The 22363-nt window shown below is 40.7% G+C and overlaps 2 protein-coding genes across 3 annotated transcripts; one reads left to right on the top strand and one right to left on the bottom strand.

Moving 5' to 3' along the window:
- Positions 1-3485: 3485 nt before the first annotated feature.
- On the bottom strand, positions 3486-21414 carry NUP42 (nucleoporin 42; the record flags this gene model as incomplete). Of its 2 annotated transcripts, none has more annotated exons than XM_080701471.1 (7): positions 3486-4060; positions 5060-5144; positions 9543-9629; positions 10369-10445; positions 14322-14416; positions 17464-17695; positions 21291-21414. In XM_080701471.1, the coding sequence occupies 7 exons, from the start codon at positions 21409-21411 to the stop codon at positions 3486-3488; spliced, it is 1272 nt and encodes a 423-aa protein (XP_080557597.1). The 2 variants fall into 2 exon arrangements, with proteins under 2 accessions (XP_080557597.1, XP_080557596.1); XM_080701470.1 differs by having other exon boundaries at positions 9552-9629; positions 21291-21411.
- A 448-nt stretch (positions 21415-21862) lies between these two features.
- LOC308267086 (U6 snRNA-associated Sm-like protein LSm5) lies at positions 21863-22138 on the top strand (the record flags this gene model as incomplete). Its single annotated transcript, XM_080701537.1, has 1 exon — positions 21863-22138. The coding sequence occupies one exon, from the start codon at positions 21863-21865 to the stop codon at positions 22136-22138; it is 276 nt and encodes a 91-aa protein (XP_080557663.1).
- Between the last annotated feature and the right edge of the window lie 225 nt (positions 22139-22363).

Raw genomic sequence — 22363 nt, forward strand, 5'->3', positions numbered from 1 at the left:
GTAGCTGAGGCTGTCCGCAAACCAGGACCGTCCTGTTTCAGCCTCGCAAATGCTGGGATTACAAGCGTGCGCCACCACACCTGGCTGATTAAGAGCTTTCTGAACTCTTCACAGGCTCCTCTTACCTCTGTTTAGCTCACTTCTGGCCAAGGATGTAGCTCAGCGGCGGAGCGCTGGCCAAGTGTGTGTGAGGTCCTGCGTTCCAGTCCCAGAACCAGAAAAATAATAGCTCCCTTCTGGTTACTTCCCTATTAAAATAACTAAAAATTCATTTCCTCTGGGGAGTTAGCACAGGCTGATGGCCTCTCCTGACTCCATCAGCTCTACTCCAGGGCATTTGGATGAACTCCTTTCCGTGCTTTTACATGTTATTCTGCTCTTGCCCATCTTCACGTTTCTGAATGGCTCCTTGAGGGACTTGGCCTTTTGAGACTTCCCATAGGAGCTCAGCAGGGCTGAATTCTTTGTGTAGTGTAGCATTTGCATTTGATCGGCCCTTTATTTTATTTTTTTTTGCGGGTCTGGGGATGGAACCCAGGGGCATTCGACCTTCGGGCTACATCCCCTGCCCTATTTTTTATTCTTTCAAACCAGGTCTCACTGAATTGCAGAGGACCTCACTAAGTAGCTGAGACTGTCCGCGAACCGCGATCCTCCGGTCTCAGCCTCCCAAATGAATGCTGGGATTACAAGCGTGCGCCACCACGCCCAGCTGAAGGGCCCTTAATATTGATGACTAACAATGCAATAAGTCAAGCCACTTTTTTCTTACAAAGGACATATGTTGAATTTACTGTGTAAAAATGTTTCTGAGTTGACCAGATTCTGAAATAAAAGATAAATCAAGTAACATTTTGCTTTTTTTTTTTTTTTTTTTGGTGGAGGGGAGATGTTGTCAGGAGTCACAAATGGTTTAAAAATATATGTTTTGTGGTATTAGAGATTGAACCCAGGGGCATTCTACCTCTCTGAGCTACACCCTATCCCTATTTTATTTTTTGAAACAGAGTCTGCTAGGTTGAGGAGAGTCTCACTACTTGCTGAGGCTGTCCGCAAACCTGCGATCCTCCTGCCTCAGCCTCCCAAGTACTAGAATTACAGGCACGAGCCACCGCACTTTGCTCTCAAAATCTCCAATGGAAAAAGCTTGACTGTGATGAAGAGAAGAGTCATGGAACTCTTCTTGTCTTCTGCTTCATTGCTGTCAGGACTAAATGCTGTTTATATTATAAGCTCACCAGCCTTCCACCTGCTTGAGGACATGAGGTGGATAAGAGCTTCAAAGTAACTGCTTGACAGATTGACTCTAGGTTATCTTGTCTGGTGTAATTAAAGAAATAGACACAAACCAGTTAGTCAAAGTCTTCATTTTGGTTGGCAAATATTGGCATATGACCCTTAGCACATGATAGGCTATAAATAACATGTTCTCTAGAGCGGTTTACGCCTGCGCTTCAGTATTTGAACAAACTTCATCAGTGTGGCATATTTAATCCAAAATACTCCAAAGTAACTTGACAGACCAGCCAATTCAAAGTCATATCTTCAGAAATATGAAAGCTACCTGGTAGTACACAATGTAGGGTGAGAAAAGGCATTTTTAAAATTTTCTAAAATCTTTTAAGTTTATAAACCTATTTTAAGCATATGGGAAAATACAGAAAATTACAATAAATATGTACTCCTCAACCACTGTTAAAACTGTACCAAATAAAGTTTTGATTAAAAAAAAGTCACACGTGAATCTTTACCTCTTGGATCCCATTTCATTTTTCCCCTAAGTAAACATTATTCTGAGTTTATCATTCCCATATTGTTATTCCTATTTAGGTATCTATAAATAATATCACTTGTTTTGCATTTTATACTTTAGTGTATCATACATAATATTCTGCATCTGCCATCTTATAGTTTATATGATGTACAGACGTATCCCATCATACAAAGGCTGTAAGTTATCCAGTCAATGGACCTCTAGCAGTTCCACATTTTGCTGCTACAAATGAGATTCTGCACATTTTCTTAGTCTCCTTGTTCCCACACGTCGGTCTCTTTACATTCATGCGCACACCCATCACTGGGTGGGTCTTGTTAACGTGCAGTCTCTGAATCAGTAAGTTGGGGTGAGACTGAACACTGCATTTGTATTAAGTTCACAGTACGGATGCTGCTGGTCCAGGTCTGGCCACACTTAGGAGTAGCAAGTGTCTTGCATAAGAGAACAGCTAGGTTGTACATGATGTGTGTCTTCAACGTTACCTACTAGACTGCTCTCTGAAGTGCCTGCACCAGTCCATACTTCCACCAAGAGCACAGTTTTTATATTACATCTTCATGAGTACTTGTTATTGTCAGATTTTCATTTTGCCAGGTTGATGGGCATTTAGTGGTATCTCATTTTAATGTGCCTTTAGTATTAATGAGGGATTAGGCTTTTTGAGTTTCTCCCATAATTTTTTTTTGTATGTATGTGGTACTGGGACTGAACCCAGGGTGGTCTACCTTTGAGATACACCCCAGCCCTATTTTTATTTTGAAGCAGGGTCTCACTAAGTTGCAGAGGGCCTCACTAAATTGTCGAGGCTGGCCCTGAACCTGCAATTCTCCTGTCTCAGCCTCCTAAGTACTGGGATTACAGGCATGCACCACCACTCCTGGCTTACTGTAATCATTCTTAATATTTATATTTTAGGGAAAGAAAACATCCTCATTAATCTTTTTCATACTTCAAAGCATCCTTTTTAAAAGATCCCTCACTTTTTGAAAGCTTTCAATGATTTCCTATAGTAATGGAGATAAAACGAAAAGGCAGAATTGAAAGAATAGGGCTAAGAGTAAAGACAAGCAGCTACCATCATCCAGCTAGAACATCCTAGTCTTGTTTCTGAACTTTCCTCTGGCTGAAGGTAAGAGAAAAGGAATTGGAAGCTGAGGGAGGGGAAAAAAGGCAGAGATGGATATAAGTCTAATCTAGCATACTCGCGGCTCCAGGTCTGATCAACAGACACAGACATACACACACGCGCACACACACACACACACACACATACAAGAGCGTGCCTGCGCTTTAAAAGATGAGGAAGTAAAGTGAGAGAGGATGAGATGAGATTACTTACTTAGTATACACAATTTTTCAGTTCTGTTCATAATTACGGTACCAAAAAATTCCCTTGCTGCTGAACATTTATTATATTTAGTTATGTTTCAGTTAGGCTTAAGGAAAAATGTTAAGCTTTAAAATCACTAAAATAATTGGAACTTTATAGTCCTCATAAATATGTTTATATACATTTACACACACACACACACACACACACACACACACACACACCTGCACTTTTATATAAACCACTCAAGACAAGTTTAAAAACCATTAGCTCAGTGGTAGAGTGCCTGCCTAGCATCCACAGCCCTGGGTTTGACCCCTAGCACTGCAAAAACAAACTCTTCAAAAGCTATTTTTTTCTGTATTTATGATTGCCCTTTTAAATATTTAGAAGTTCCACAGGTGGTGGTTTCAGTGGAATTTTTCCCAGGGTAAATTTCTTGGATTGAAATTGTTCCAGTTCTTCTACTGTTAGTTGATTCTTGGGTGTGAATAACACATTATCGGTTGCTATGACATTTGAAACTGAGAGGGAGGCGGAGGTGCTGCTGTCTCCAAAGGTGTTATTAGATGGCTTGGGAAAGGCAGTGTGAAAATGTGAGCCAGGACTACCCAAATCAGCCACAGGACTGCTGCTTCCGAAGACGGGGGCTACTGGAGCCCCAAAAGGGCCTGTTGCCAAGGAAGGAGGAAATCCTGAAAATCCAGGTGATCCAAAACCGGAAGCTGCAGGGCTTTTAAATGAAAACGTAGCAGCGGATGTAATTTCAGGTTTCCCAAATCCAAAAGTTGGATTGGAAGTAGAGGTGACAGAACTGGCAGAGGGTACAGCTCCAAACGCTGGCGGATTCCCAAACACAGAAGGGCTTCCAGAAGGAGCACTGGCAAACCCAGGGCTTGTTTTAAAACTAAAATTCCGAGCATTATCACTGTTGATATTATTCACTGGAAAACCTAGATAAAAAAAAAAAAAAGCAGAGAAAGAAAAAAACCTATTATAGTGAGAAAATGTAGCCATATTCCTCCCTCCCTCCCTCCCTCCCTTCCTTCCTTCTTTCTCTGGATTGAATTCAGGGGTATTCTGTAGTCTTGAGCTACACCCCAGCCCTATTTTCCCTATTTTATTTAGAAACAGGGTCTCATTAAGTTGCAGATGGCCTCACTGAGTTGCCAAGGCTGGCCATAAAACTGAGATCCTCCTGCCTCAGTCTCCCAAGTACTGGGATTACAGGAGTGCACGCCATGCCCAACTGCATCTCCTTTTCTTGCTGCTACTACGTTTGGACGTTGAGTAGCTTATTGGGAGAAAAGTGAAAATTCTGTAATTACCTTCACCCAAGAGAAATCTCAGGGACAGGGAACAGATTTTTCACTTCTGGCTCCTCGTGCCATCTCACCAGGGCGGTCACCAGACAGCTACACAGTGACAAGGAAGTTCTCAAAGGTGCTGCTACCATAACTGTGTATTCCTATGAAACTCCTGAGGAAATATTCCTAATATGTAGTTCTTTTTTTTTTTTTGTGTGTGGGGGGTCTGGGGATGGAACCCAGAGACATCTGACCTCTGAGCTACACCCTCTGCCCAATATTTATTCTTTATTTTTGAAACAGGGTCTCACTGAGTTGCAGAGGGCCTCACTAAGTAGCTGAGGCTGTCCACGAACCACGATCCTCTGGTCTCAGCCTCCCAAATGCTGGGATTACAAGCGTGCACCACCACGCCCGGCCTAATATGTACTTCTAAAACCTAAGCTGTAATGTTTTTCAAAGAACACGCTCATTCTGGCCTGCCTTTCAGAAATGCTTTGTGAGCCAAGTTCTTTGAGAATCCTTAATGGAAGGTGGTAGAATTTACAAGGGTGAGTTATAATGGCGATTCTGGCTTTAGGATAAGAAATCTACAAAATCCTACTCTTCTGAATCAGTGAAATCCTACATTACGTTATCACTTACCTGGTGACCCAAATGTTCTTGCTTGACTACTTGCAAATCCAAATGTAGATGCTGCTTGACTTATTCCATTCTTTACATCAGAGAGCTTTAAAAAGAATGCAAATAATACAGTGCTCAATCAATAATTTTCAAGTACCTTTTTTATACACTTTATAGCCAAATTCAAATTTTCAAATGTACAGCCGGGCGTGGTGGCACACGCTTGTGATCCCAGCATTTGGGAGGCTGAGACAGGAGGATCACGGTTCAAGGACAGCCTCAGCTACTCAGTGAGGCCCTCTGCAACTTAATGAGACCCTGTTTCAAAATAAAAAATAAAAAATAGGGCTGGGGGTATGGCTCGAAGGTAGAATGTCCCTGGGTTCCATCCCTAGTACTGCAAAAAAAAAAAAAAAAAAAAAAAAAAAGTTTTTTCAAACATGCATTTTAAATGTGAAGTTAAATATATATGTTAATAGTGAGAGCTGGGGATTTAATTGTAGTGGAGTACTTGATTAGCAAGTCCTGGGTTTGATATCTAGCACCAAAAAGAAAAAAAAGAAAAAAAAGAAAAAAAACCTGTGCAATCCTCCTGTCTTAGCTTCCCAAGTGCTAGGATTACAAGCGTATGCCATCACTCCCAGCTGACATATATTTTTTAATAATACATTTCAGGTCTCTTCATATGAAATCTGATCTTTGTTAAGAAATCTAGATGTAGGTAAAAAAGACCTTTAGAGGACACCTACTCTACTCTAAGGCAAAATAGTGATTGTCTGAGTAATTACTATTCTAATTTTATTGATGCTTTTTTATACTTTCTAGATTTCTACAGTGAACACATATCATAATCAAAACTTTTTTTTTTTTTTTTGGGGTACCAGGAATTGAACCAAGGGGCATAGAGCTATACCCCCAACCCTATTTTATTTTTGAAACAAAGTCTCTCTAAATTACAGAGGGCCTCACTAAGTTTCTGAGGCTGGCTGCAAATTTGCAATCTTTCTGTCTCAACCTCCTAGGTACTGGGATTACAAGTATATGCCAACACGCCCATCTTATATGAACTATTTATGTGTTTTGTGGTACTGAGGGTGGAACCCAGGGGTTTTTCTACCTCCAGGCTATACTCCCAGACCTATTTTATACTTTATTTGGAAACAGGGTCTCACTAAGTAGCTGAGAGCCTAAGTAGCTGAGGCTGGCTTCGAACCTGTGCAATCCTCCTGTCTTAGCTTCCCAAGTGCTAGGATTACAAGCGTATGCCATCACTCCCAGCTGACATATATTTTTTAATAATACATTTCAGGTCTCTTCATATGAAATCTGATCTTTGTTAAGAAATCTAGATGTAGGTAAAAAAGACCTTTAGAGGACACCTACTCTACTCTAAGGCTTAAACTGAAGTAGATATACAATTATATGATAAAAGCTTACCACTAAAATCCATTAAACATTTCCTATTCCCTAAGAATATTTTATGTTTTCTTATCTCTGCTAACTAAATCTTAAGCCTTTTCAAAGAACTTTTCAGTCTTCTTCTCTCTAAGAAACTGTTGCTAATTAAACCAAGCAGACATAACTTGTCTCATTTGGAAGCCCCAATAGCATTTAAAACAATAAACTTGATTGAAGGCTAATTTACATAAAATACACATTTTTATGTACACATTTTTTTGTGTGTGTGGTGCTGGGGGTTGAACCCAGAGGCTTTCTACCTCCAGATTATACTCCCAGACCTATTTTATATTTTTATTTGGAAACAGGGTCTCACTAAATTGCTGAGAGCCCCACTCAGTAGCTGAGGCTGGCTTCGAACCTGTGTGATCCTCCTGTCTCAGCCTCCCAAGGGCAGGGATTACAGGCGTGTGCCACCATGCCCAGCTTATGTACACATTTTAATGAGTTATGAAAAACTTGTAGCCATGCACAGTCAAGGTTCAGAACATTGCTGTTACCCCTAAAGCTGCCTTTTCCCTTCCCAGTCAACCTCCCTCTCAACTTCTGGTCCCAGGCAATCACTCGTCTGCTTATCAATATAGAGATGTTTCATAAAAACAATCATATAAGCTGGGTGTGGTGGCGCACACTTGTAATCTCAGCGCCTGGGAGGCTAAAACGAGAGGATCACACAGGTTCAAAGCCAGCCTCAGCTACTTAGTAAGGCTCTCAGCAACTTAGCGAGACCCTGTTTCCAAATAAAATACAGAATAGATCTGGGAGTATAGCCCAAAGGTAGAAAGCCTCTGGGTTCCATCCCCAGCACCACAAAAACAAAGAAAAAAAATCATATAGAATGTATTTTTTTGGTCTAACTTCTCTTCCTTAGCCTAATATTCATTTGTAGGTAAATGGGTAAATTATAGTCTATCCATACAAAGAATTATTATTACTCATGAAAAAGAAAGAATAAACGACATACTAAGCCAGTGGAGGATGGACTGTTCTAGATTAGCTATGGAGGAGCCCTAGGAAGTTAAAAAGAGCAAGGAACTTCCAGCCTTGAGGGAAGTTATGCAGTTCCCTGGACTCAGTTACTCCTTTTCTATCAGCTCCCATCAATGGCGATGGTGGATACTTCTCCCCAAGGGACAGAATACTTCCAAGAAGTCCCACTAAAACTCAGATGTCATCACAACTGAAAGGTCAAAGAGCTGGGTATGGTGGCGCACGCTTGTAATCCCAGCATTTGGGAGGCAGCGACCGGAGGATTGTGGTTCATGGACAGCCTCAGCTACTTAGTGAGGCCCTTGCAGCTCAGTGAGACCATGTTTAAAAAAAAAAAAACGAAAACAAAACCCAACTGGGTGTGGTGACACACGCTTGTAATCCCAGCATTGGAGGCTGAGACCGGAGGATAGTGTTTTGCTGACAGCCTTAGCTACTTAGTGAGGCTCTCTGCAACTTAATGAGACCCTGTTTCAGAAATTAAGAACAAAGCCAGGCGTGGTGGGACATGCTTGTAATCCCTGCGCTTGGGAGGTGGAGACAGGAGGATTTCGTAGGTTCGAAGCTAGCCGTGCTGGCTTAAGAGACCCTGTTTCCAAGTAAAAATATAAAAATGGGTCTGGGAGTGTAGCCCAGAGGTAGAAGGTTTCCAGGAACCCCAGTATCACCAAAAATCCCCCAAAACAAAAAACAAACAAAACAAAACAAAACAAAAAACAGGTGAAAGAAAATAGCTTGTACCAGAAGTCTAATGAGGACCATATATCTTTGGAGACAAGTGTGTGTGATAGATAACTAAAATTATACACCTAATAAATATATACATAATATAAATTTAATATGTTATATAACCTTCTCAACTTCTGGTCTCAGGCAATCACTCTTCTGCATATCAATATCAAGATATTTCATAAAAACAGAATCATATAGAGTATCTTTAGTCTATATATCTAATATATTGATCTGTATATACAGGTATATATCTATATATAATATAATGTAACATATATCTAATAAATACATATATATTTTTTCTAAGGAGATATATGCATTTGAAAGAACTTCTGGTCAGTGTCCTTTTGTGACAAAAGAACACATGGCCTGTCTATTCATATCATTTTTCAAAGTAATTTCTTTTTAAACACAACCTTAAATACTTGAATTTATGTAATATTTCTCTCTCTCTCTTTTTTTTTCAGTACTAGGGATGGAACCCAGGGGCACTGTACCTCTGAGCTACACCCCCAGCCCTAGTTTTTTAGTATTTTTTTTTTTTGGGTGGTACTGGGGGTGGAACCCAGAGGCTTTCTACCTCTGGGATATACTCCCAGACCTTTTTTTTATATTTTATTTGGAAACAGGGTCTCACTAAGTTGCTGAGAGCCTCACTAAGTAGCTGAGGCTGGCTTCGAACCTGTGCGATCCTCCTGTCTCAGCCTTGCAAGCGCAGGGATTACAAGCGTGCGCCACCACGCCTGGCTCGTATTTTTAGTTTTTGAAACAGAGTCTCGTTGAGTTGCGAAGGGCCTCATTAAGTAGCTGAGGCTGTCCACAAACGGCCATGATCTTCTTATCTCAGCCTCCCAAATGCTTGGGTTACAAGCATTTACCAACATGCCTGGATATCCCTGCTTTTCTGTCAAAATAGAGAGAAAACAATTCTGTGACCTTGACTCTAAATGATATTTTAGCTGGGCGTGGTGGCTCACGCTTTTAATCCCAGTACTTGGGAGGCTGAGACAGGATGATCACGCAGGTTCGAAGCCAACCTCAGCTACTTAGTGGGGCTCTTGGCAACTTAGTGAGACCCTGTTTCCAAATAAAATATAAAATAGGTCTAGGAGTATAGCCCGATGTAGAAGGCTCCTGGGTTCCATCCCTAGTACCACACACACACAATAAATAAATAAACAAATAAATAAATGATGATATTTTGAAAGTATGTGTATCTTAATTCTTGACATAATTTCTGCTTTGCTCTCCAAATGCAAAGTAAAATCTCTGCAAAAAAAAAAGTGGTAAGACTCTTTCTTGAACAAAATTCTGCAATACTCACCAAAGCTGCTTTTGTTGAGGTATTTAGACTTTTCAGTTCATTTATCCTATTCCTCCATTGATTTATTAACTGTTGGACAGAATTTAGCTGAAGAGAGAAAAAAATTCAATTTTGAGTGTTTAAATAATTCCTTCAATAACAATTCACATATTTGCCCAAATCACAAAAAGTTTATGTAACAGTTTTATGGTGCATAACTTATAAAATGTGCATTGACCTGCTTCTATTTGCCAAAAACATGCTAGCTCTAGTCACATCTTCCTTTCTGTAACTCCTCCTTTCATCCAGGGAATCACAAGCACCTGGTAGCACACAGATACATTTGGATAGGAGGTGAGTATGTGCAGTAGTTGAAACGTATAATCATGACTGTAGAGAACAGGAAAATTCCGTTTCCTTCAGGTACCCAACTTACTCGATTCCACTGACCCAACTTATTATTTATTTTTGATATTTGATATGTGAGGATGTTAATCTGTATTACAGACTTTATCTTGTTTAACTTTGTTCTTTTAACATTCATCATGAGATCTGTATCTAATAGATGCTCATTAAATGTCAAATGATGAAAGGGTTTGATTTCTGGGACTGGATACTGAATAATTTATAACAAAAATAATGATATTCCTAATTACTAGAGTTAAAATATATTATCATTTTTAGATAACCAACCAATTTCTAAGAAAGTAATTGGGGAGGGACTTTCCTAAAAACAATTACATTCCTCATTAGCTTTGCCAAAATTCAAGGAAGTCACTACAAACACCCATAACAGTAACTGACAGCCAATTTGTTATTGAGGTAGCTGAATAGGAAACAGACTTACATAACTCTGTAAGTTATTGCTGGTTAAGAAGTTATGGTATTCAAGCCTCAACTCCTCTGGTGAAATGTCTGTAAAACCTAAAGTGAGGAATCAATTGGAATCTTTAACATAAATACTAGTAATTTTGATAGTAGAACTAGAGGTGATATATAAGAAAGTATGTTAGAGTTGATTATCAGAAAATTTACATCATGATAAGAAAAAACTTAAAGCTTCCATTTAATATTTAATAAAGTGTAAAATGAGAATAAAGTTATTTAATCTCCATGTGGGGAGTAATTTTCAAAAGACAAATGGAGTAGAAGGAATTACAAAGAAAAAGATCTGACTATATATACATTCGAAGTCAGTCCTGTGGGGCATGATGGCTCACACTTATAATCCCAGTACTTGGGAGGCTGAGAAAGTAGGATCACAGGTTCAAGTACAGCCTCAGCAAGTAGTGAGACTCTCCTCCACTTAGTGAGACCCTGTTTCAAAATAAAAAATAAAATAGGAGCCAGACATGGTGGTGCATGTCTGTAATCTCAGCATTTGGGAGGCTGAGACAGGAGGCTCTGGGTTTGTGGACAGCCTCAGCTACTTAGTGAGGCCCTTTGCAACTCTGTTTCAAAATAAAGAATAAAGAAAATAGGGCTGGGGGTTTAGCTCAGATGTAGGATTTGTGGATGCCATCCCCAGTACTGCAAAAAACAAACAAACATGAAAACAAAACAAAACAACAAAAACCCAAATAGGTGTGCAGTCTGAAGGTAGAATGTCCCTGGGTTCAATCCCCAGTACACCACACATAAGGACACACACACACACACACACACACACACACCCCAACACAAACAAAACTTCAGTCCAAAAATAGTATATTAAAGTCTGTAATAAACAAAATTTAAAAAGAAAATGGTAAACTAGAAAAGCCATAATTGCAACATATATGACAGGAGAAAAGGTAATGTCCTTAATATACAAATAGCTCTTACCAGTCAATAAGAAAAATAACACATGGTTAAAGAACAAGGAATTCATAAAAAATTCTAATAGTAAATAAATGAAATAAAGTTAAATTTAAAAATACAACTGACAAGCTGGGTGTGGTGGTGCACGCTTGTAATCCCAGTACTTGGGAGGCTGAGACAGGAAGATCACAGGTTTGCAGCCAGCCTCCGCAACTTAGTGAGACCCTGTTTCAAAATAAAGAATAAAAAATAGGGCTGGGCGTGTAACTCAAGAATGCCCCTGAGTTCAATCCCCAGTTTGAAAAAAAGAAATACAACTTACATTAGAGATAAAATGCTTTCAATTTTTTTTTTTTTTTTTTTTTTGGTGTGTGTGTGTGGTACTGGGGATTGAACCCAGGGGCTTTCTACCTCTGTGCTACACCCCCAGCCCTATTTATTATTTTTTGCGGTATTAGGGGCAGAATCCAGGGGCATTTTACCTCCAAGTGACACCCCAAACCCTATGTTTATACTTTATTTTGAAACAGGGTCTGAGTTGCAAAAGGGCCTCACTAAGTAGCTGAGTTTGTCCGCAAACAGTGATCCTCCTGTCTCTGCCTTCCAAATGCTGGGATTACAAGCGTGCACCACCATGTTCAGTTTGATTTTTATTTTATTTAATATTTTTGTACTTTCTAAGTCTTCTGTGGCAATAGCTATATCCTCTATGATTAAAAAAATTTATCACGAAAGGAAAATATGTTCAAGATAATTTCTTTTTCTTTTTTTTTTTTTGTGGCACTGGGGATTGAACTTAGGATATTTTACCTCCGAGCAACACTCCCAGCCCTATTTTATATTCTTTTATTTGGAAACAGGGTCTTGCTAGGTTGATGAGAGCCTTACTTCTTCCTGAGACTGTCATCAAACCTGTGATCCTCCTGTCTCAGCCTCTCAAGTACTAGGATTACAAACATGTGCCACCACCCCAGGCTTCAAGATAATTTCTACACAGCATTTCTTGTAATCCATGTATCATTAACTCCAAAGACACCTCTCCTAGGCCAAAAAACCCTAGAAATCATTGGATTTCTTTCTTTCCCCATATCTATCAGTATTCTGCCAGTTCAGACTCCAAAACAGAACATGAATTTGACCAATTCTGTCTCCAGTAATAACTCTAATTTCCACATCAGCAGCAATCACCCCTCACTTGTCTCCCTGCCTTTATTTAAAAAAATTTTTTTTGCAGTACTAGGGATGGAACCAGGGACATTCTACCTCTGAGTGATACCCCCAACCCTATTTTTTATTCTTTATTTTGAAACAGGGTTTCACTGAGTTGCAAAGGGCCTAAGTAGCTGAGGCTGTCCGCGAACCGCAATTCTTCCCGTCTCAGCCTCCCGAATGCTGGGATTACAAGCGTGGGCCTCCGCGCCCGGCTTCCCTGCCTCTATTTTTATCCCTGCTCCCAAGACACCATTTCCCCCCACACACAGTAGTCTGAGTAAGCTTTTTGTAATCAGACCATATCTCTCTTCTGCTGAAAGCTCTTTATGGCTGCCCATCATCTGGTCCGAGTTACCTGGCTTTACGTTTGTTACTCTTTCCCTTCTTTACTCTCCTCTAGTGATTCAAGCCTAACTAGTACTCAGCTGTGCCCGTCATGTCCCCATCTCAGTCTTTGCACTACTTTCTCATACAGCCAGCAACGTTTTCTCCGAATCTTCCTATCACGATCCCTTCTCTTCATTCAGGCCTGAGCCCCGACACTGTCCCCATGAATGGGTAGGCATGGATAAGCACCTTATGCTATTCCTTCCAGCTATGACCAATTAGGGTTTCTCATCTCAACCACAGAACACAGAAAATGATTAGAGTATTTTCTCAATCTTTGCAAGGGTGATGCAAAAGAAGTATTATTCTATGCACATAGGAAAAGTTAATTCATTATTTATAATGGATGCCTAAGAACAGCAGAACTCAGTTTAGTCTCAGGACCCATTCACATCCCCAGATCATTAAAGACTCCCAAAAGCTTTTGTTTATATGTGTTACATCTATGGATAATTACCACATTCAAAATGAAAACAGAAATTTAGGAAATATTTACCAATTCACTGGAACGCTGAGATAGGAGGATCAAAAGAGTGAGGCCAGCCTAGGTAACTTAGTGAGATCCTGTTTCAAAGTAAAAAGTAAAAAGACTGGGGGTAGCTGGGCAGGGTGGCACACACCTGTGATCCAAGTATTTGGGAGGCTGCGATAGGAGGATCACAGCTTGGAGTCTAGCCTTAGCAACTCTGCGAGACCCTGTTTCAAAATAAAAATAAGGGCTGAGGGTGAAAAGAGCTACACGCTGTCTGCCACTCATTACAGGCAGTTAGGAGGCTCTGAGGTTTCATCTGTGTGTGATCAAGAAAGCTGGTTGCTGGGCTTCGAATTGTAGTATGCCCTCATTTTATTATTTTTGTCATAAGAACTATATATTTTTAAAGCACTATATTCTCCAACCTCAGTCCCTGAATTATGAAATTCTGCTAGAATAAGTGGATACTTACAACCAATGTCCAACTCTCCTAACTATCGATAAATTTGTAGTAATTTATTTAATATGGTTTTGGATCTAGGAAGTTAAGATTTAGAGCCAGCATGGTGGTACATGCCGGTAATTTCAGCACTTAGGAGGCTGAGATAGAAGGACTGCAGGTTTGACGCCAGCCTTAGCCACTTAGCCAAGCCCTCAGCAACTCAGTGAGACCCTGTTTCAAAATAAAAAGGGTGGGAATATAGCCTGGAGATAGAATGCCTCTGGGCTCAAACCCCAGCACACACACACACAAAAAAGAGAATAAAAGTTTTGAAATACATTTTGAAGACACACAATTTCTGGGCTGGGGTAAAGCTCAGTTGTAGAGGACTTGCCTAACTTGTATAAGGCCTTAAGATCCCAGGACTGGAAAAAACAAAACACTCCCCCAAATAAACAAAACAAAACCCCCATAATTTCTCAGTTACCTGAAATACTAGGTTTTGTTCTCACTGGTGAATAAACAGAAAACATCCACTGCCCTGAGGTTTCCCAAACCTCCATATCTTTTACGATTCCTTCCCTGAAGAAAGAAAAAAAATAAAGAATAAAGGATTTTTCTACCCGCTTGTTATTTTTTAATTTTTTTTTTTTTTGGGTACTGGGGATGGAACCCTTCTACCTCTAGGCTACACTCCCAGACCTATTTTATATTTTGTTTGGAAACAGGGTCTCACTAAGTTGCTGAAAGCCTCACTAAGTAGCTGAGGCTGCTTCGAACCTGCATGATCATCCTGTCTCAGCCTCCCAAGTACTGGGATTACAAATGTGCGCTACCACAACTGGCTCTGCCTGTTAAAATTTATTATGATTTTCAATGACAAATTTTAAATTCTAATAAATATATAGTTTTAGATTTTTATTATGTTTTTTGAAGAATCTTTTTAAAGCAGTAACTAACACAAATGTAAACCATTTTGTGGTTATCAATAATAAAATATCAGAAGCCAGACATGGTGGCACATGCTTGTAATCCCAGCATTTGGGAGGCTGAAACAGGAGGATCGAGGTTTGTAGATAGCCTCAGCTACTACTTAGTGAGGCCCTTTGTAACTCAGTGAGACTGTTTCAAAATAAAAAATAAAAAAATAGGGTTGGGGGTATAGCTTGAAGGTAGAATGACCCTAGGTTCCATCCCTAAGTACTACCAAAAAAATAATAATAATAATAAATTAAAAAATAATAAAATGTCAGAAAATTTAATAATTTTGGTATTCGAAATCACGGAACCATTAGCCAACATACTTAAGAACTATCATAAATAGCACAGAGCTGGGCGTGGTGGCGCATGTCTGTAATCCCAGTACTTGGGAGGCTGAGACAGGTTCAAAGCCAGCCTCAGTATCTTAGTGAGGCTCTCAGCAACTTAGTGAAACCCTGTTTCCAAATAAAACATGAAATAAGAGCAGGGCATGGTGGCGCATGCTTGTAATCCCAGCACTTGGGAGGCTGAGACAGGATGATTGCACAGGTTTGAAGCCAGCCTCAGCAACTTAGTGAGGCTCTCAGGAACTTAGTGAGACCCTGTTTCCAAATAAAATATAAAAAATAGGTCAGGGGTATAACCTGGAGTTAAGAGGCCCCTGGGTCCCACTGCCCCAGGACCACAAAAAAAAAAAAAAAAAAAAAGAAGAAGAAAAAAAGAAATAGGTCTGGAGGTGTACCATGGAGGATGGAGGTCCCTGGGTTCCATCCCCAGTACCACACACACACATACACACAAAATAAAGAACATACATTTTTTTTGTGTGTGTGGTATTGGGAATTATGCTTAGAGGCAGTCTACCTCTGAGCTACACCCTCAGCCCTATTTTATTTTTGTTTTGAAATAGTTTTGCTAGGTTGATGAGAGTCTCACTAGTTGCTGAGGCTGTCCTCAAACCTGTGACCCTCCTGTCTCAAGTACTGAGATTACAGTTGTGTACTACCACACCTGGCTACAAGAATTATAAATTTTTTTTTTTTTTTTGGTGGTACTGGGGTTCCTGGAAGCCCTTCTACCTCCGGGATACACTTCCATGGGCTACACTCCCAGACCTATTTTTTGACTTTTTTATGTGGAAACAGGGTCTCTTAAGCCAGCGAGGCTGGCTCCAAACCAGCGCGATCCTCCTGTCTTCGCCTCCCAAGTGCGAGAATTACAAGCGTGCGCCACCATGCCTGGCTACAAGAATTATAAAATTTAAAAAGTGTGCGACGGACCAGCTCAGCTGGAGCAATGGGACTGTTGGGACTGGGTCTTGGAAAGTGGGCAAGGATTCGGCTTTTGCTGCTTCTGCAGCGGACCCCTCCCTCTTTTGTACGGGGTTCCTTCAAGTCTCTATTTACGGCACTAAATGTGGAGATTTGTCTCCGGGACTTGGGAGGGAGAGACCTGAAATGACGGACCCAGACAATTGCCTCTTGTGGGTTATAGGACTTCAGAGGTCATTTTGTCTAATTCTTACATTTTGCAATATGGAAAATAGACCCATGTTCATAACAATTTCTGGCAAAGCCATGCAGAGATTCAACTCTAAATCAAAAATTTTCCCCATCCAGAATGTGACAATTAGTAAAATGATAGTTATCACAGAAAAGTTATTAAATTTAGAATCACAACAAATATAGAAAGGACAGTAACACCTAAAATGTTTTCTTTTAAAAAAGTAATGTTATGCCGGGCGTGGTGGCGCACGCTTGTAATCCCTGCGCTTGGGAGGCGGAGACAGGAGGATCGCGCAGGTTCGAAGCCAGCCGCGCGCGCTGACTTAGGAGACCCTGTTTCCAAATAAAAATGTAAAAATAGGTCTGGGAGTGTAGCCCAGAAGTAGAAGGGCTTCCGGGAACCCCAGTACCACCATAAAAAAAAAAAAAAAAAGTAATGTTATTGAAAAATCAGAGTAAAGCAAAAAAAAAAAAAAAAAATCACTCATGATCCTATCACGCAGAGATAACTATTGTTTTGTGATAGAAGATCCTGACTTTATTTCACTTACAAATATATTCTTTTTTCAAAGTAATAGAATATCTTCTTAGTGCTAGTTATGCCTTTTCCACTTTCTGCTGATAACAGTATATTGTAAATATCTTTCTAAGGTTAGTCTTTGCTTAAGTCACTGTAAATTATTAGTTCTTTACAAGAACCAAGTAATTCAGAACAATTTATAATCTTGGAGGTCACTGATAGCATCACTTCCTTTGTTTCTAAAATTTATTTTAGTTGCCCTGTCCAGACCAATTTTATTCATTATTGTACAGTAGACTCATGACATTGTATAAGATCATAATGGTAAAATTTATGACTGGTGCCAGAACAGGGCTTGACTATGTATGCTGTTTCCTTAGCTTTTGCTCTCAAGATAATTTCAGTGTACTGTTTAGTCTTTTACTTCCCACAACTTAGAACTAAACATTTGAAGCCTTATGTCATATACAATTATTGCATGTTTTGTTTGTGATGCTGGGGATCAAACTGAGGGCCTTGTGCATGCTGGGCAAGTATCAACTTTTTTTCTAAAAAACAAAAACGTTGTAGGTGTTTTTAGAATAAGCACATGGGCAATGATTTTCCTTAAGGCTTTCACTTACAGAAGTTTCTTTTCATCTTTCTGCTGCTCATCAGCGCTAAGTGAAGCAAATGGGTTCTGAGATAATCCAAAGCCCCCATTCCTGCTAGTTGAAGCTCCAGAATCCAAAGAACCAAAAGATGGCTTTTCTTGATCTCTGCTGCCCCCCCATGGTGTGGATTTGGAAAAACTGGATGGCTGGATGACATTGGAATATCTCTGGTTGGTGGCATTCCATCCACGCCTGTTATTACCTACAATAAACAACAAAATAGAACAATTTTGTTGGCAACCTCTCTTTTGAATCTTGAAAATCTTCATTATATTTTATTTTTATTACATCTAGAAATTATACAAAGCACTATATTTCCACTCATTTTTTAGTGACAATCTATTTCTAATGTAGTTATGTGTAATAACAAAAACAACGCTGTAGGCTGGGCATGGTGGCACATCCTTGTAATCCCAGGTTTCTGGAGGCTTAGACGGGAGGATCGCGGTTAGCGGACAGCCCCAGCTACGTAGTGAGGCCCTCCACAACTTAGTGAGACCCTGTTTCAAAATAAAGAATAAAAAATAGAGTTGGGGGTGTAGCTTGGAGGCTGAATGCCCCTGGGTTCCATCCCCAGACCTGCAAAAACAAAAAACAAAAAACAATGCTCTAACTGCACTTTCCAGTTAATGAGGTCGACAGGACTACAAATCCAAAGAAAGACAAGATTATCAAATAAACAGTATCATGATAGTGGAATGGATGAAGGGCTAAATTAGAAGCTCCTTCAGGAGAAAATGCTCTTTTTATCATTCTTTGCTTCCCCACTATGTCTTATATAGGGGTAAAAGCTAAAAAATGGACAATGAATTAAAGAGAACAATCAATAAACTGGACAATGAATAGAAGATTGATTTCTATCCTCTGTCCTTTAACAGATGTTCAAGTCTATCTGCCTCAGTTTTCCCTCTGGGAAAACAGTATTTACAAACCTACCCTTCATAGGGAGGTTACAGAGGTTTTGACATGTGAATAAAGTGCACTGAGTTCATATATATAATACTGAGCCAAAAGGAGTCTCTTCTGTCTCCATATTTTTTATTTGATTATTTCTTGGTGGTACTGGGAACTGAACTCAGGGGCATTCTACCTCTGAACTATACCCCTAGCCCTACTTTATTTTCTAATTTTAGTTTCTTATCTTTTGGTGGAAGTGGAGATTGAACTTAGGGGCATTCTACTTCTGAACTACATTTGTAGCCCTATTTTTTTATATTTTTAAACAGGGTCTCACTAGGTTACAGAGGGCCTCACTAACTTGTGGCTGACCAGGAATCTGTCTCACCATCTCAAGTGCTGGCTTCTATATTGTCTTCCTAGTTGGGACTAAGATCAAGGTAATTCATCTTGTTTCTGACTGAATTAGAAAATATGTCATTATATATATTGAAAACTGGAATGAGGGGAGGTATGCCTCCAATTCTAAAATACTTGATTAGTCCATGGAGAAAAGGGAGGAGACAGGTGGACAAGATCCCTAAAGTAGGAGTAAATTATTTTTGGGCAGGGGATACTGGGGATGAAACCCTTTTTGGGCTATACTCCCAGACCTATTTTATATATATATTTTTTATTTGGAACAGGGTCTCTTACTTTGAACCTGCGCAATCCACCTGTCTCCACCTCCCAGGCGCGCGGATTACAACCGTGCACCACCACGCCCGGCAGTAAATGATATCTTACTTTTCCAAAGATCCAAATCCTTTGGAGGATCACAGAACTATAGCAATTCACTTCTTCCAAGCCAGGTGTGGTGGTGTACGCTTTAATCCCTGAGACAGGAGGATCTAGGTTCGCAGACAGCCTCAGCTACTTAGTGAGGCCCTTTGCAACTTAGTGAGACCTTGTTTCAAAATAATAATAACAATAACAATAATAATAATAAAGGGCTGAGGGTGCAGCTCAGAGGTATAATGCTCCTGGGTTCCATCCCTTGAACTGTAAAAAAAAAAAAAAAGGAAGAAAGAAAAAGAGAAAGAAATTCACCTCTTCCTTTTGTATGCTGTATTTGGGTTTCATAATTCTAGAAGCATTCCTTTCTGGGAGCTAACTACACTATTCATCTACTGAGTTTTATTTACTTCTTTTTTTTTTTTTTTTTGGTGGTACTGGGGTTCCTGCTCCGGGATACATTCCCAGACCTACTTTTTAAAAATATTTTTATTTGGAAACAGGGTCTCTTAAGCTAGCTGAGGCTGGCTTCAAACCTGCTGATCCTCCTGTCTCTGCCTCCCAAGTGCAGGAATTACAAACTGCAGCACCACGCCCAGCTTATTTACATTTTTAAATTCATGAATCTATCCATTCAATAATTCTTTGTGTGTGGGGGATTCAGGGTGGAACCCAGGGACCTTTTACCTCCAGACTATATCCCCAGGCCTATTTTATTTTTTATTTGGAATCAGGGTCTTGCTAAGATGCTGAGGCTCTCCTGGCACCTGCAATCCTCTGGTCTCAGCCTCCCAAATACTGGGATTACAGCCTCCCCAATACAGGTGTGTGCCACTAGGCCTGGCTTCAACAATTATTTCCTAATTATTACATTTACTATAAGTCTCCAGAGACTACCAAATAGATGTTCTGTTCTTACAAAACCACTATATCAAAGTCTGGGCCCTAATTTTTGGTTTGGAATCTTTCTCTTTCTCTCTCTCTCTCTCTCTCTCTCTCTCTCTCTCTCTCTCTCTCTCTCTCTTTCTTTCTTTTTTTTTTTTTTGGTATTACCGAGGGTGGAACCTAGAGCCTCTTCTACCTCCGGGCTATACTCCCAGACCTATTTTATATTTTATTTGGAAACAGAGTCTCACTAAGTTGCTGAGAGCCTCACTAAGTAGCAGAAGCTGGATTTATTATTATTATTATTATTATTATTATTATTAATTTATTTATTTTTGGTGGTACTGGGGTTCCTGGAAACCCTTCTACCTCCGGGCTACACTCCCAGTACCTATTTTATACTTTTTTTTTTTTTTTTTTTTAATGTGGAAACAGGGTCTCTTAAGCCAGCGTGGCTGGCTTCGAACCTGCGCGATCCTCCTGTCTCCGCCTCCCAAGCGCGGGGATTACAAGCGTGCGCCACCACACCCGGGTCGGTTTGGAATATTTCACTAGACCAACAAAGAATGACACAAAAAGTGCTGTCTTCCACAAGAAGGTTTGGAAATGCAATCACTATGTAATACAAGGGCCAGATGAAAAGTCCTAAAGAAGAGGAAAGGGGAAAAGAGACCGTAAATCACTAAGATCTGATTCTGAGAAAATAAAATCCAATTATTCCTCTAACCTTTAAAACCTTGCATTGTACTATCGGTTTTACGTCTGATCCCTCCCCTCCTTGGAGACAAATACTTGGACAAAGTCCTATGCCCCGGGAGCAGGTCAAAATGACTTCAATTCTCTTCTGCTAAACCCAGAGGGTTCTTAACTTTACCCCAAGTTCTAAGAGTACGTGCATCTTTCGAAAGTATGACTCTAATGTTTTAATGCAATTTTCAAAGGAGTTAGCAACTCCCCCAAATCGAAGAGTCCTGACTGCTTGACGGGGGTGGGGGGCCGAGGATCTCCTAAAAGCTAGATTCACGGTGTCAGGGGGAAGAAGCGATGTACCCGGAAGGGTGGCGAGGAGTTTCTCCACCGCTGCCACTCACCGACAGGGTAGTTTTGACACATACTTCTGATTTAGAAACTCATGGTTAGGCGCCAGCGTCCGGAGCCCCCCGCCGGGTCACCTGCCCGCCCGGCGCCCCCCGTCCCGCCTCCCCGGCCCCGCGGGCGGCGGAGCTCTGCGGGGAGGTCACCTGCGGGCTGTGGCTGTGCTTGCTGCCGTCCGCCGCCCGTCCCCCGGGCGCCGGGATGTTCGTTCCAGCACCGGTCTCCAAAGCGGCACCGGCCTTGAAGAAAGAACTGGCAAATGGTCATGGCCACAGCGTCGCCAACGGAGCGGTCTTCAATCAGCAGAGTTGAGCCCCCAGCAACGGAAACCTCCTGCCCCGCTACTGTGACGTCATCGCCCCGCGCCCGGAAGAGGCCCTTGCCTTCTAGTCCCGCCCCCAACGTGATGAGAGGCGTGCGCCTTAGCCAATAGGATTCGAGAAGACAAGACCGGTCATGTCGCTCTGCAGAAAGAGGCACCCTTGGACCGGCGTATGCTGGGAGGGAGTCGAGTTTTTGGAGGCTGAGGTCCGAAGTGAGAGGAAGGCGATACAGCAGATGTAGGACTTAAAGAAGTGCCTGGAGGGAGGATTAGCTGTTGTTTGAAAAATGGAGTCTAGAGAACGTTTGTCCAGCCATTCACCAGGATGAATGAGTCGGAGGAAGCCAATTGTGACATTAAAAGGAAAGGCGTTGGCGGGCCACTTCCGGCTTAGCCATGGCGGCGAACGCTACCACCAACCCGTCGCAGCTGCTGCCGCTGGAGCTTGTGGACAAGTGTATCGGATCAAGAATTCACATCGTGATGAAGAGTGATAAAGAAATTGTTGGTACACTTCTAGGATTTGATGACTTTGTCAATATGGTGCTGGAAGATGTAACAGAATTTGAAATCACACCAGAAGGAAGAAGGATCACTAAGTTAGATCAGATCTTGCTAAATGGCAATAACATAACAATGCTGGTTCCTGGAGGAGAAGGACCTGAAGTATGAATGGGTTTCCTTGACTTTTGCTAGATTCCATTTTGTCTAATGATGGCAACAAAATAGAATTTTTTTTACCTTTTAATGTTTAGATTCTATAAAGCTAAGTTTCCCGTTAAAGGGAAATGCTTTGAAGCTGTATGACCATTTTTCTAAGTTAATCATGATTATCTTGGAAAAAGAAGAAAAGAGTTTGTTCTTTGAAGACAAAAAATAAAAGTGTTTTGGTTAAAA

The sequence above is a fragment of the Muscardinus avellanarius genome, assembly GCF_963383645.1.
Source record: "Muscardinus avellanarius genome assembly, chromosome: 9".
NCBI classification, from domain to species: domain Eukaryota; kingdom Metazoa; phylum Chordata; class Mammalia; order Rodentia; family Gliridae; genus Muscardinus; species Muscardinus avellanarius.